Source organism: Cebus imitator, unplaced genomic scaffold (genome assembly GCF_001604975.1).
Source record: "Cebus imitator isolate Cc_AM_T3 unplaced genomic scaffold, Cebus_imitator-1.0 Scaffold414, whole genome shotgun sequence".
Classification (NCBI taxonomy): Eukaryota; Metazoa; Chordata; class Mammalia; order Primates; family Cebidae; genus Cebus; species Cebus imitator.
The window spans coordinates 1687738-1702223 of record NW_016107729.1 but is presented as its reverse complement, the minus strand read 5'-3'; the positions used below and the strand labels follow the sequence as shown (position 1 = coordinate 1702223).

Sequence of the window (14486 nt, the reverse complement as noted above, 5' to 3'; positions counted from 1 at the left end):
TAATTTATAAGATAAAATACACATTGCTCTTGTAAAAATGAATTTGGAAGGTGGTCTTGATATTATGTAGCCATTACAAATCACTTTATAAGGTGATAGTACCCTATAAAAAGAGCTTTATGCAACTCGAATGCTAAAACTTTTTAGATTAACCAAGAATGGTCTACCTTACCTTGAATTGTGTTCTGGGAGAAATTGTGTTATGGAAACAATATAGTAACAATGGTACAATAAAGCTTTCAAAAATAGCTTTCACATATTGTTCCATTGTATGAGACGTTTTCCTTGCATTTGTCAAAACATCTTGCTAATTCATGAACTGTGAAATGTATATAGATTTTTTAAGAATATCCAAAGAATTCATGGATACCAAAATATCCAAAGATCTACTATTTTAAAATAAAATTTCATTTCACCTATTTCAAGAGTTCAGGAGATAGAAAAATAAACTTAATTTGATCATCTTCTATATTTCTGTAATGGATTTTCTTTCTTTCCATCTGTTTTATAATCCTTCAGTACCCACATAAGAGATGATTCTAATTTCTTTTTGGTTCATATTATGCTTATGACTAAAACCATATACATGCATGTATATTAGGAATCACCTGAAAAACTTGTTAGAAAATCAGGTTTCAGGTCCAACACCAAGTCTGCTAAATTGCAGTTTCTAGGGGAGGACCAGGGCTTCAATATTCTAATAAGCTCCAAAGGTGATTCTGATGCCTACCAGAGTTTGCAAACCACTGCTTTAAATTTGACAAAACTTGGAACTTGAATGTTAACACTAAATCTTCTTTCTTGCTTTTTAAATAGCACAAGTTAAAAACACAGACACAAAATGAAAGGGTACTGGACCTGAATATTCTGTAGTTTCTTTCTTTGGAAAAAAGGTGGCAGTCTAAAATGGAAAATGAACTTGTTTGGTATGGGATGTTTTAAAAATATATTTAGAAGGTTAATCAAAGATAATTACAGAAGACTGAAATTTTTTCCATAAGATAGTCCAAAGCTACATGTAGTGGTAATAATCTATGTTATTTGCAGAAGAAATTTCAAGAGTGTTTTGAAAATTTATCTAATTTTGGGAAAGTCCAGTTTCATCTACTGAATTATGTAAGCTAATTTTTTTAAAAAGGCCCTCTTTTGCTAAGTAATTGCTTAGCAAAAAATTACTTTTATGTGAAGAGTTAGTAAAACATGAGAAAAGTTTATAACATAAAAAATTGAAAACATAAAAGTGCCTTACAATTAAAAACTTACCAACAGCTCCTTAGTGAAGAAGAGTAAGCATAGGTTGACATACTAAGACATGTAATTACATGCTAGGTATTTAGAAGCTTGTTTTTGTCCTAACCCCATGGTTAAATTTTTTTTGAGGGTCTAAGAGCTAAAATTGTCATACATAGCAGTCAACTCAGAGGATCAGCATCAACCAAAGCTCAAATCAACCAAATGCTAATCCCCATGTACAGAAATTTTTACATCCCTGCAATAGACAAATGTCTACTTAAGGGAACATTCAGGCACCTAACTCAAGTAAGACTGCAGAATTAAGACTGTTTCTTGGGAGTCTGTTATAAAGGAATTTCACCAATGGTATAATTGAGTTTGTCATGTAGAAAACACCCCAAGGATGAATAAATCTCCTGATCTTTGTCCAGAGTGGCTAATCTGGGCACAGAGGCAGTAACAGTGACACAAGATTTGTAAAGATAAAAACAAACAAACTGAGGGGAATATCCACAAATCAATCAAAGCTGAGATCTGGTAGATGTACAAGTAGGATTGCCAGATAATATACACAGCACTTGGTTACATTTGAATATCAGATAAATAACAAGTAATCTTCAGTATATTACTAATATACAGTATATTATCATCTTTATGTAATTGTACATTTGGGATACACTAAATATACTAAATTATACTAAAAATTGTTTGGCTATTTATCTAAAATTATAATTTAACTGAACATAATGTATTTTTATTTGTAAATTCATCAACCTTATGTACAAGGTACTTTGCACAACCCTGTACATCTCAAGGAAAGGATGCTTTATAGCCAAGATTATTTTATTAACTTTTAGAAGAACTGCTGATATTTATATCTTGATAAATTATAAAATACCTTTTCCATCTTAATCCTCTTTTTTGCCCTCGTCTCCCTCTTCTTTACCTACATTATTATATGAAATGCACTAATCAGTTGAAATTGGAATGGAAAGAGATTCAAAAGAGGGCTAAGTAAGGCAGACCGGAACAGGAAAAATAGGATGATAAATAGCTTCTTTAGGAGACCTCACCTGGCACATAGTAGTTAATAAACAGTTGTTTGAATAAATAACCAGTAAATGAGTAGTGAAAAATAAAATCTTCACTCTCCCAGTCTTTTAGCCAGAAACTCTTCAAAGTGATGGTCATCTGATTATATAAGGTTTTGTGGGTTTGTCTATCCCATAGAACTCTAGTGCACTATGAAGTTGATAGAAACATCTAAACATATCACCTCAGACCATAATTTACAGAACTACTCAGCGCTTCAAGCGTGCTCTAGGGTCTTGCTACAAAGTACTGCCCCAAAATCAGCAACATCAGCATCACCTAAGAGCTTATTTAAAATGCTGGATCCAACCATCTCTAGTGAATCCGAATTTACACATTAGCAAGATCCCCAAGAGATGGAGAGTACATTTTGAAATTATGGCTAAGTGAACCTAACTCATGAACTAATATGCTTTTTTAATATGGGCAGTTCAGCCTTGCAAAACAAAGCTATAAATTAATCCCACCAGCTCATAAATTGTAAATCAGTTCTCTGTTCTTCCAGAAGATAGCTTAGAAAATACAACAGACTCATCATTTGTAACTCACACAGTTAGGATTAGAAACAGTTTGCACTGTGGCTAACAGTGTCATTACTTTCCCAGGAATTGTCAATCTTTGTGGTGAAGTTAGGCAAGTCATTAAATTGCCTAACCTGGTATTTTATTTAACACCTGCTTTGAGAAGCTGATAAAAGCTATGGCAGTACCCCACAGAAAGGTATACATGCACATGTACATAGAATTTTGCAGTTTTGGGAGACTCATGGATTCCTCTGAAGCCAATTCAGTGACCCTCCTAAATTCTCATAGATTAAGTTTAATCCTGTCTTCTACACAGAGCTGGGTTTTTCTCTGATAGCACAGTTTCTACAGCTTTGCCTCCAGAGTATAAAATTGATAACTGGATAAAGGATGAGCGAATTGGACAGGACAAATGGGCATTGTCACACATTCAAAGTACCTTTGCTTTTCTCATATAACGGAAGCTTATCCACATGCCCATTATTGAAAAGGCTTTCTTTTGCTAAGTAAAATTGCTTTTATGTCAATAATTCAAAAAACATGAGAATAATCTTCGCAACTGTCTTTTCTTTACCTCAGCTGGCCTGGGAACAGAAGTTTCAGTGAGGAGCACTAGAAACACAGCTCCTCCCCAGATTCCTACTACCTTTACTGCAGTTGCAGATAGCCTGGAACGCCTTATTAGGAACACCACAGAGGCCTTCATCAGAAGTACTGCAGAAAGCTACAGCCAAAACAGCAGCGAGAGGCAGCATCTCAGTCTGCACACGACTGGAATTACAGACACGTCATGGGTTTTGTCGACTACTCAGCCCTTCTTTAGCACCACTGAAGAGGTAAAAGGAAAGGGGGTGTGGAGTGTGGTCTCTGCATGTCTCAGGAAGCCCATTGCTTGAAAAGACTTGCTTTGCTGAAAATGCCACTGCTGCACCAGGGGATTAGGCACTCTCACTCTGTGTCCTAGCTGCTAATTGTACAGGGAAGCATCTTGCATAATGAAAATCTTTGAAAGTCACTCAAGATGTCTACATCTTCATGAGATGCAGATAATTAGGCTGCCACAGCATAACTGCGGGCTGGCCATGTTTTCTGAACTGAAGTCAGGGTTCATGGTCTTACATATGTCCTGAAACCAGAAAACAGAAACTGAGATCAGTGCCTTGCAGGCGATCCTGCATATATGTCATAATTATTTATGCTTTAAAGGAAGGAAAAGGGTCCAAAGCAATAGCAGATTCAAGAATCACTATAATTGATTCAGGAGCACAGTAAAAGATGAGCAAAAGTCACATGTCACTTCCCCATCAACATCCTCGAACCACCTCCACAAGGTGACATTAGTCAAACGACTGAGATGCAGGATGGCACCATCCTAGGAGTCCGTTCAAATAGTGATTCTGTGTCAGTTGTTCGTCTCCTTGGTTTTACTTTCCTTGCAGAGTTCTAGGCCACCATTTGTCAACATGTATAATTATAGCACATCAGAAAAGCTAAGGTTCCACTGGCAGTCTCCAGCTTTTTCCTAATGAACAACCCAAATCATTTATAGAAGTCATATGACTTCATATCCATTTAGCCTTCTGGTGTCTTTTGCATTGTGCAGAATTTAACATTGCATATGGTTCCCGGCTGGTGAGCACATGTTTCATTATTGATCACAAAACAAATATAGCCAGTACATTGAATGACTCAAGGGACTTTATTTTTATCTCCACTTTTCCTTTACTATAAATCTTTCCTGTGACCTAGTTCTTTCTTTGCTTCTGAATAGAAGTTAGAAAAGACTCATTACTTTTCTGGACACTTTATATCACTTTAAAATTCAATACTTACTCTCAGTTTCCTAACAAAAATACCAACTACAGGAAATAATGTGAACTCTAAATTTGATTTAAATGTTAGCTTCTCCTCTCCCATCACCCCACCCAGTTTGGGCTTAGAGTAGGGGAAGGAAACATGTCCAAATTCTCTCACTCTCCACCAAGCTTTTCACCCACCTCTCCTAGCCTGATAATTATGGTTTCAGATCTGTCTGGGCTTGGAAAATGGGAAAGGAAGACAGGAAATGGAAGCAAAAGAGCTATGACTTAAGGTTACCATCACCATCTGGCACTGTGCTCACCCTAAATCCCCAACTCTCAAACCCTTTCAACCACTCACATGAGTGAGAGATTCACCACTTATTTTAACTAAAGTTTTTTAAAATTTGTTTAAATTTAGTTAAAATTGCAATTAAAATTGTAATTTTCTTACATGCATAGATTGCACAGTGGTGAAGTCAGGGTTTACAGGATATCCATCACCCAAATACCATACATTGTGCCCACTAAGTAATGTCTCATTATCCACACTCTTCCAACCCCCCAAACTGAGTTTTCATTGTCTGCCAATTCACATTCTATGTCCATGTGTACACATTATGTAGCTCTCATTTACAAGTAAGAACATTCAGTGTTTATGTTTTCATATCTGACTTAGTTCACTTAAGATAATGGCCTCCAGTTCTATCCATGTTGATACAAAAGACTTGATTTCCTTCTTTTTCATGGCCAAATAGTATCACCACTTACTTTTGGAAATGAATGTTTCTTGGAGGAGCGCTTCTTCATTGTGGCTGAATATGCCTAGCCAAAACTTCGTTCTAACATCAGTTTGCAAGAAATTTCATTTAATATATATAACAGTACAGAAAAAAATTAAATATGTCAAATAAGAAACATATTGAATAAAAACTATTATAAACATTTATCTGCCAGAATACTAAAGGGTTGTCTTTTAGCAAAAGAACATTCTCCCATTTTTGCCTAGCTTGAATCGTTGTGAAACACAGAGAGAAGTCCAAGGGTAGCCAGGCTCTCCTGCAGTCAAGACTGAGACAGCCAGTTCTGGAGCTCTGCAGACACGACTGGGCCAACCCAGCACTGTGATACAGAGCTCACAGACCCAGCCCCAGACCTGCGTTTGCAGCCTTGGGTCATGTAGCCTTTTTTTAAAGTGAGATTCACTGCAGTGTTTATATGAGCTTCCAGGTAGTACATCAGAATGACTATGCATCCAACTACGTCATGTTCCAGTTTTTTTCTTGAAATTTAAGCAAAGTTTTAACTGTGTCCTGGAAAGCTAGTGTGTAAAAGCTATGCTCTTTCAAAAGACAGTTTCAACAGTTGCATCTCTCATGACTCTAAAGCCTTAGTCTGAGCATCCCTGCTAGATTGTTATTTGATGTAGCAAGAGCTTTAACTTTATAATAGTCCATTATAAACAGCTGTGGTTAGATACCTTGAAAGTAAAAATGAGTCACTTGGGATATAAATTGCCTGTCCTTTGAAAGTAATTTCAAAAGGTACTGTATCTTGACAGAGGATGCCTAGAAAAGTATAAGAAAGGAGTAAAATCATTTGACTTAATTGCTTGGAATCGTGTAAAAAGAAAAAAAATCTCTGTGTATCCATTGTTTTCCTTATCAGACAGCATCTGGTTTGTGATGATTTTGGATTAACTTAGTCTAATTGGACTGTAGGTTGGGGTGGCCTCTTGATGATTGATGACAGGAAAAATCCGAATATGAATTTTTGGAGGGTAGAGACTGTGTTTATTCAGCTTTGAATATCCAGGACTTAAACATAGTGTGGAGTGGAATAGTGCAAAATGAGGTGAGGGAAGGTGACTGGAATGGAATGGCACGAAGAGGAAAGACGTGGAGTGGAGCAGAGTGGAGCGGGGTGAGGTGAAGCAGCCGAGTAGAGTGATATGGAATGGGGAGAGTGGCAAAGAGTGCTGGGAGGTGAGCAGATTGAAGTGGTGTGCAGGTAGGTGGAATTGTTGGCCACTTGGGTAACAAATGACCACTTGGGTACTGCCAGTGTCCAGGTGTGATGGTCATGTTGAGCAGCCGTGCTTTCCTTCTGTGCGTGTTTTTAAGTTTGTGCCTCTAGTGTTTAATATGTCTATACTATTGAATCTATCTAGTGTTCCATTCATGAGCTAGTGATCCAGTTCTTTTTGTCCCTTCTATTTCCTCTCTTAGTCACCCTTCAACTCTCCCCCTCCGCTTACACAATTATACACAAACACACACATGTAAGTATAAGAGAAAAAAGAGAAGGCATCGATGGCTGTTTAATTTAGTGGCTTTGGGAAACGTTCATCTACTCCACAGACATTTCTTGAGAACCAAACTAGTGTCAGAAAACAGAGTGCTAAAGAACTCAGACTTTGAGGCCAAAGTCCTGACTCTGCCACAGCTCTTATTAGCTAGAGAACTGGAGCAAGTTACTTAAACTCTCCAAGCCTCAGTTTCCTCATTTGTAAAATGGAATCTCCACTTCTAAAGGCTGTTGCAAGGATTAAGAGCAAGAACCTGGTCCTTAGTAAGCCTACGGGAACTAATATCTGTATGGCTTTCTACAAGGACACAAAAATGAATAACAAACTTGCCCTGAAGAAACTCATCGTCTGCCAAGGTGCTAAGGGAAATAGAGATATACACAGGCTTTTTAGAATACAAAAAAGAGAGAGTCCTGATTGCTATGCATGTTTCAAGGAATGTCTTCTAGAGAAGGCAACATAGGAACCGAGCTTAAAGTGGTATGGGAGTTAACCTATTAAGACATGGGGGAGAAGGAAATAGGGGAAGGTGAAGGAACTGAAATGAGACAGAATGGAAAGTTAGAAAGAGATCCCAATTATTATCTAAAATTAGCTCTTAAAGACACTTGGGATCTTTATTACTTCAATCCAATCATGCATTCCATACTCATTTAATGAGCGCCTACTATTCGGCAGACTTTATGGGAGATATAAAAACTAATTTAACAAAAATGGTATTACAGAATTATATAAACATTGTGGTCAAAATCATTGAGTATAGACTCATCACTCTGTGAAGAATGTAGAAAAGACTTACATAGTTAAGAACCCCGTAAGAATTATCCCATGTAAAGGAACTGAATGTATGTTGAAAAAGATCAGCCAGACATGGTGGCTCACACCTGTAATCCTAGCACTTTGGGAAGCCGAGGCGGGTGGATTGCCTGAGCTCAGGAGTTCAAAACCAACCTGGGCAACACAGTGAAACCCCATCACTACTAAAAAATACAAAAAAATTAGCCAGGCATGGCAACGTGCACCTGTAGTCCCAGCTACTCAGGAGGCTAAGGCAGGAGAATTGCTTGAACCCAGGAGGCAGAGGTTGCAGTGAGCCAAGATCATGCCACTGCACTCCAGCCTGGATGACAGAGCGAGATTCCATCTCAAAAAAAAAAAAAAAAAAAAGAAAAGAAAAAGATCTCAAATACATGCTTTTAAATGCATTCTTCATCCAGAAATAGACATTAGTTTCTACTTACTATTTTTATAGTTATACTATTAAATGATCTGTGATACTAATACAGTATTATTAAAAACACTATATTAATAGTATCAGATCATTTAATAGTATAACTATAAAAATAATAAGTAGAAACTAACGACTATTGATAGGAAAAATCTGAATATGAATTTTTGGAGGGTAGGGACGGTATTTATCCAGCTTTGTATCTCCAGGACTTAAAAACAGTGCTTAATACTCAGTAAAGTTTTGCGGGGGGAAAAAAGGAAAAATGTGGAGTGGAATAGTGTAAAATGAGGAGGAGGTGAGGGAAGGGGAGTGGAATAGCACTACATTAGTGATACTATTATTAAATTATTAGTGATACTATTAAATTATCTGTGATTCCTTTTATTCCCACAAATATGTAGCATAAAATAGAATTTAGAATTTAATCCAAAAGAGATATCTAGAGAACAAAGAATAACAACTGAAATGCTCAGATTTTATGCTTATAAATACTATGTGATGACCATTAATTAGCATTTATGGAGTGACCATGGTGTACTAAACCCACAATCAAAGGACACACTGAAGTTGGAACACTGGGACTGGGAGTGGAGCTGGTGATGTCACAAAATTCTTCCAAAGAGAAAGTGGCATGTATTTGCGTCTTTCCCTCCGTCAAGATCCCCTTTGAGTAATGAGGAAGAAAACACAAAGAGATGTTGTACAGTATTAGCAAAGAAGAGAAACTAGGGGATTAAAAAAGAATAGCTAAGATTTGTATGTTACAAACGGTACTAAGCACTTTTATATATACCCGGGGAGCTGAGTACTTTTATCCATTTTCTATCACCATGTAACAAGCCTCCCCACAATGTAGTGGTTTAAAACAATGACAGTTTATAATTTCTCATGATTCTGTTGAATGGGTGGAAGATCCTTTACTAGTTTCTCCTAGGTTCACTCTTACAGTTTCATTCACTTTGGAGGGTCAGCTGAGCTCCAGGATTCACAATAGCTTCACTTGCATGACTAGCAGTCAGTGCTAGATGTAGGCTGGGGAGTCTGGATTCTCCTGTACCTGGCCCCTTATTTCCTTTTCATGATGGTTTAGGGCAGCTTCACCAGAAAGCAAAGGTGGAAGCTACAAGCCTTTTGAGGCCCATTGTCTGGAACTGTGCAGCATCACTTCTGCCCTATTCTGTTGATCAAAGCAACTCTCAAATCAGGCTAGATTCAGGGAGTGTAGAAAGAGATTCCACTTCCTGATGGGAAGAGTTGCAAAGTCACATTGTAAAGGAGCATTCATATTGAGTAGGAGGTATCTGTGACCATTAAACAATCTACCATAGTATCATCATCATCATCACCACCACCACTCTCTCTGTTTTGCAGATGCCCAGCTGAAACTTAAAGAGGAGCTTGCCCAAGATTAAGTGACTAGGGAATAACAGACCAAGAAGAGTAAAACACACACACACACATACACATGCACGCATGCACACACACGCACTCTCCCCTGAACATCTAGTCGCCTATTCTCTTACATGTTGTCCCTGATATTAAAGGTAAATGCCAAGGAGAACATCATGTGAAATCCAGCAATCACTCCTCACTAATGCTACTGCAAGATTGTCCTGTGTTGACTCTTGGGATCAGAATGTTCCCTGCTCTTCTCCTTTTCTGTTTTCTCACATCCTTACCTGCCTGTGTGAGGGGTCTGACTTTGGAAGGTTTTATACTTGGGCCAGTACTTGACCACAAAACTCTGTGCTTTCTCTCTTCTACCTCCCAACCCTGAGCAGTAAATGAATTAACACACATTGTCGACCTAGAGTAGTGCCTGAATGATAGTAAAATACTGTTTAGTTAATGTTGGCTGCCATTGTTGTTATTGTCACATTTATAAATACTATTATGTGAATTGTGTGTCTTCACAAGGACAAAATCAGTAGGACAGGAAACTTGTCTATGGTATAAGTCAGGAAATACCTTGATCAATTGTTCTCCAAGTATGGACCCTAGTCCCAGAATCTATTAGAAATGCAACCACTTGGGCCCTACTTTAAACCTAATAAATCAGAAGCTGTGGCTCTGGTGTCAGAGAAACCTGGCTTAAATCCCAGTGGTGAAATCTACTAGTTACTCAGGTCCCACTCATTTACTCTTTAACATAAGGATAGTTATGGGTACTCACTCTGCTTCATAAGACAGGATTAAATTCCAATTAAGTAAAGTGTTTTAGAACATTAGCTAGACCTGACACAGTGTTCCACACCTGTAATCCCAGCACTTTGGGAGGCCAAGGTGGGCAGATGACTCGAGTCTACAAGTTGAAGACCAGCCTAGACAACAGGGCAAAACCCTGTCTCTACCCAAAAAAAAAAAAAAAAAAAAAAAAAAAAAAAAACACCTACCCAGATCTGGTGGTGTGTGCCTGTGATCCCAGCTACTGGGGAAACTAAGGCAGGAGGATCACTTGAGCCCAGATGCCAGGGCAGCAGTGAGCTGTGATCACGCCACTGTACTCCAGCCTGGATGACAGAGTGAGACCCTATTTCAAAACAAACAAACAAAAAACCAATAACGCTGGCTATACATGATAAATATTCAATAGATTTAGCTATTAATACTAGCTTCTCCTTATTTCTGCTTCATCATTCCTACCTTCCCTTCTTCACAGGGTGGTAAAAACCAGATGAGTCAACATATTATGTGAAAATAGTTTGTAAGGGATAAAATGCTGAACATGCATTAGAAATGTGACTGGCTGGTTCTGATACTGCTAAGTATCTATAAATCTTCCCCTGGCCACCCACCCTCCCTCTGGCCTGGGAGAGGGATTGCATTTCCTCTGTTCATGAATAGCCATTGTGGTGCTGGTCTGGGCTTTCACAGTTTTGTGTTTCCTTCTATTTGGCCTTCAAAGAGATCACAGCCCAGTGTGAGTCTCCAAATACATGAGGAGGCAAATGCAGAAAACACCCCACTTCCCTCCACTGCTTGCAAGTCTGGGGTAACCGCCTTTGTTGGGTCACTTGAAGTATGCAGGGGAGACACCCCACTGCTACCACTGTTCTGTGGACAGAACTAAAGATGGGATGATATTCCCCTTTACCGAGGCAAATGCCTGGAGGAAGGAGTACAAAGAAGCAGGGAGGGAAAAAAGCAAACCATCCCCTGATCACTCGTCATGACTCCTAGATTGCCTAGTGTGAATGGATATAATATAAACAGATTCTGAGACTGCTAATGCTACAAAAAAAAAAAAAAAGAACAAGGGAAAAAAAAAAAAAAAAAAAAAAAAAAAAGGCCACTTGGGGAATAATATATTATGGGGAGGATATGTTTCTAAAGACCTTAATTTATAATTAGCATCATTCAAGCCTAATTCTGACATGGACTACAGTTTTCTTAATTTGCCACTTTAAGTGGACTACCATGTGCCAATAACATAAAGCTGGTCTACAATTCACTGGACCCCACCAGCCTGAAAATCTCAAGATTTGTGAGATTTGTACAATTCTTAAAAATGAAAAGAGTAGAGGAGCAGTTTACTAAAGGGCTTCCAGAGGGTAGACGCCAAGGGATTCCACTGAGTTAGGGATAAACTAGTGGCTCAGACATACTGGATCTGTTTTCTTTGAGGATCAGGGGGACATGGGTAGGGGTTGTGGTGGGAGGAGAGCAAATACCATGAGAGAAATGATGATGAATTTGTAAGAGCAAGCAATAAAGCCATGGGTCAGAACTGGGGATGGTAAGCATGAAGATAAGATAAAGAAACTCTGGAAACAGGAAGAAGCTGCTAAGTATTTTAAATCTCTATAATTTACTCCAGCTGGGTATTGGTGGCACTCTCATATTCCACTCCCGGAATAACAGTTTTGAAAGCCAGTTATTGCGAGGTATGGTGAAAAGTAACTGAATGGAGAAATGCTATGAATCCAAGAGCTATCTTTGACCTAAAATCCCCTTTCTTTCTTCCCACACCGTGGGGGAGCTGGGATTATAATACGGCCACTGCTAAATCCAGATAAGATTCTCCCCACTGGGAACCTTCCCATTTGGAAGTTGGAGATACCTATTTTTCTTTTTTATTATTGTTTTTCTTCTTTTATCATCTGATCCCAAGAGGTACCTACTTTTCTATAAGAACTTTTCGTATTGTGGATCCCAAACAGATCTGTGCCACTGAGTACACCCCACATATGTAGGTTTAATGAGTTCTTGCTGCTCATCTGGGTGTGGACATTTATGTCTGCTCCTCTTTCTGGAAGGTTGTGCTTTCAGCCCAGGACAGCAGAGCTGTGGATAGGTTACCACAGTGTGTGTGTTGCTGAGAGTTTGGACCTTGGTGGCTTGAGAAATTATATCAGGAATGAACTCCTGATTCCTGAAAAAGACCAGCTCTTCCATGGAATCAGTTTGTCCACTGGGCACAGGGGCTGCTTGGACACATTTATCATAAAGCTTAAGGGCCGGGTATTAGATTCTGTGATGCTGGGGGTTCCAGGTCTACATTGGAGCAGCTGAAGAATACTGCATACTGTGTTTAAGATATTCAAATACTTAGCCATGCCCTTTAGTGGTGGGGATGTGATTGTCTACTCTGTCAATATAAGGAGACATTGAGTCGCCATGACCTGGGGATGTGTGGGAGATAATGAAAAGACATGGCCCCTTCCTTCAAGGAGTATATAATCTAGCTGAAGTTTTTAGCAGTACATTTTTGAAAAACACGATAAGATCCTTTGATCTTGGGCTTTGATCACTGTCAGCTCCAACATTCAGGTGTCTCTCAGATGCCATGCATCTGCTTCATCCAGCAGAGAAGAAGAGAGTGAGGGAGATGTCGGACCAAGAGGCAGACAGAATGTGGGCCCAGCATGGCTCCATGTTTTGATTTTTTGAGAAAAGTCAAAATCCAGACTTTTTGCATGTAAAATCTCCTAATGTTCTCAACATTAGTGCCTTATTCCAATGTTTTAAACAATGTTAAGGTCTCATTATAAAAGCAAAAAAAGACACCTGTGCTGGCCAGACAGTCAGCGCCCCAGTTTGTGGTGTTCAGAGAATTCATAGAAATAATGTTCTAGCAACATGATACATAGAATAAGAAGGCAGAGCCCTTACCCTCCACCTATAATTTCTGTGGGTGACTGTTTTCATTTCCTTTTCTTTAAAGCCAATGTTATCATAAGCCATGCTTTGTTTGTCTGCTATCCTAGGGTTTGGTAACAAATGTTTGCTAGCTCCTGAATCTATCATGTGCAGCAGCTACACCCATTCAGACTGCCCCATTGTAAGCACTGCTGCCTCGACTGGGTGCCTCTGGAAGTAGACTCCCTTCTGAGGGTGGGTGGCAGGAGCTGGGTTGTGAAAGAAGATGCAGAAGTGCTTGTGGTTGAAAGAGTGGTTTACTTGCATTCACGTCTGGTCCTAAGTTATTTGGCTGTTTGTAGTTACAAAGCTATAACAAAAGCTATGTAAAGCCCATTTCCTTCAAGTTAAACCAAAATAAAAAGTAGTTGAGGGGAAGTGAGTGAGAAATGGGTGTGGGAAAAAATACCAGGAAACTTGAGAGATGTGTTCTAGAGAGACAGTGGAGCCTGCCGTTAGAGACAAAACCGGCACTCCCACGCCTCCCTTGCAGTATTTAAAAAAAAAAATCTTGGCTGGTCCAACAGACTGAGCAGCCATTAATGTCTTTGTGTGTTGTTCTACTGGAGAGTTTCTTGGGTATGATTTTAGGAATGAAAATTGGGTATGATTTGGTATGAGACTGGAAGCAATGATAATTTGTTGCCATTTGGATATTCTCAGAAAGACGAGTTCTCAGCCATGACTTTTGTCATTCTCTAATACTACTGAATGCTTAGCATTCATGATTTATTTTAATGTTATTCATAGAATATTATTACTACTAATAATCTTGAAACTTAGTATTTATTGAGTCCTTTAGACAGGAACTGTACTATGCATATAACATGCACCTTCTCATTTAATTCTCACAACTGCTCTCTCCTAATGCTTTCATTATTTCCATTTTTTGGAGACCTGTGATCTAGGAAGTTTAGCTAGAAAAAATCCTTGAAAAACATGTATCCCGGCCGGGGGCGGTGGCTCACACCTATAATCCCAGCACTTTGGGAGGCCGAGGTGGGTGGATCACGAGGTCAAGAGATCGAGACCATCCTGGTCAACATGGTGAAACCCCGTCTCTACTAAAAATACAAAAAAAAAAATTAGCTGGGCATGGTGGCACATGCCTGTAGTCCCAGCTACTCGGGAGGCTGAGGCAGGAGAATTGCTTGAACCCA

At 38.9% G+C, this 14486-nt stretch overlaps 1 protein-coding gene across 3 annotated transcripts in view; it reads left to right on the top strand.

Moving 5' to 3' along the window:
• The window catches only part of PTPRB (protein tyrosine phosphatase receptor type B), a 122371-nt gene that overhangs the window by 9866 nt on the left and 98019 nt on the right, over positions 1-14486 (top strand). For all 3 annotated transcript variants that reach the window (XM_017509298.2, XM_037731614.1, XM_017509297.2), the window contains exon 3: positions 3429-3685. In XM_017509298.2, coding sequence (XP_017364787.1) covers positions 3429-3685 — 257 coding nt within the window. The remainder of the gene's footprint in view (positions 1-3428; positions 3686-14486) is intronic.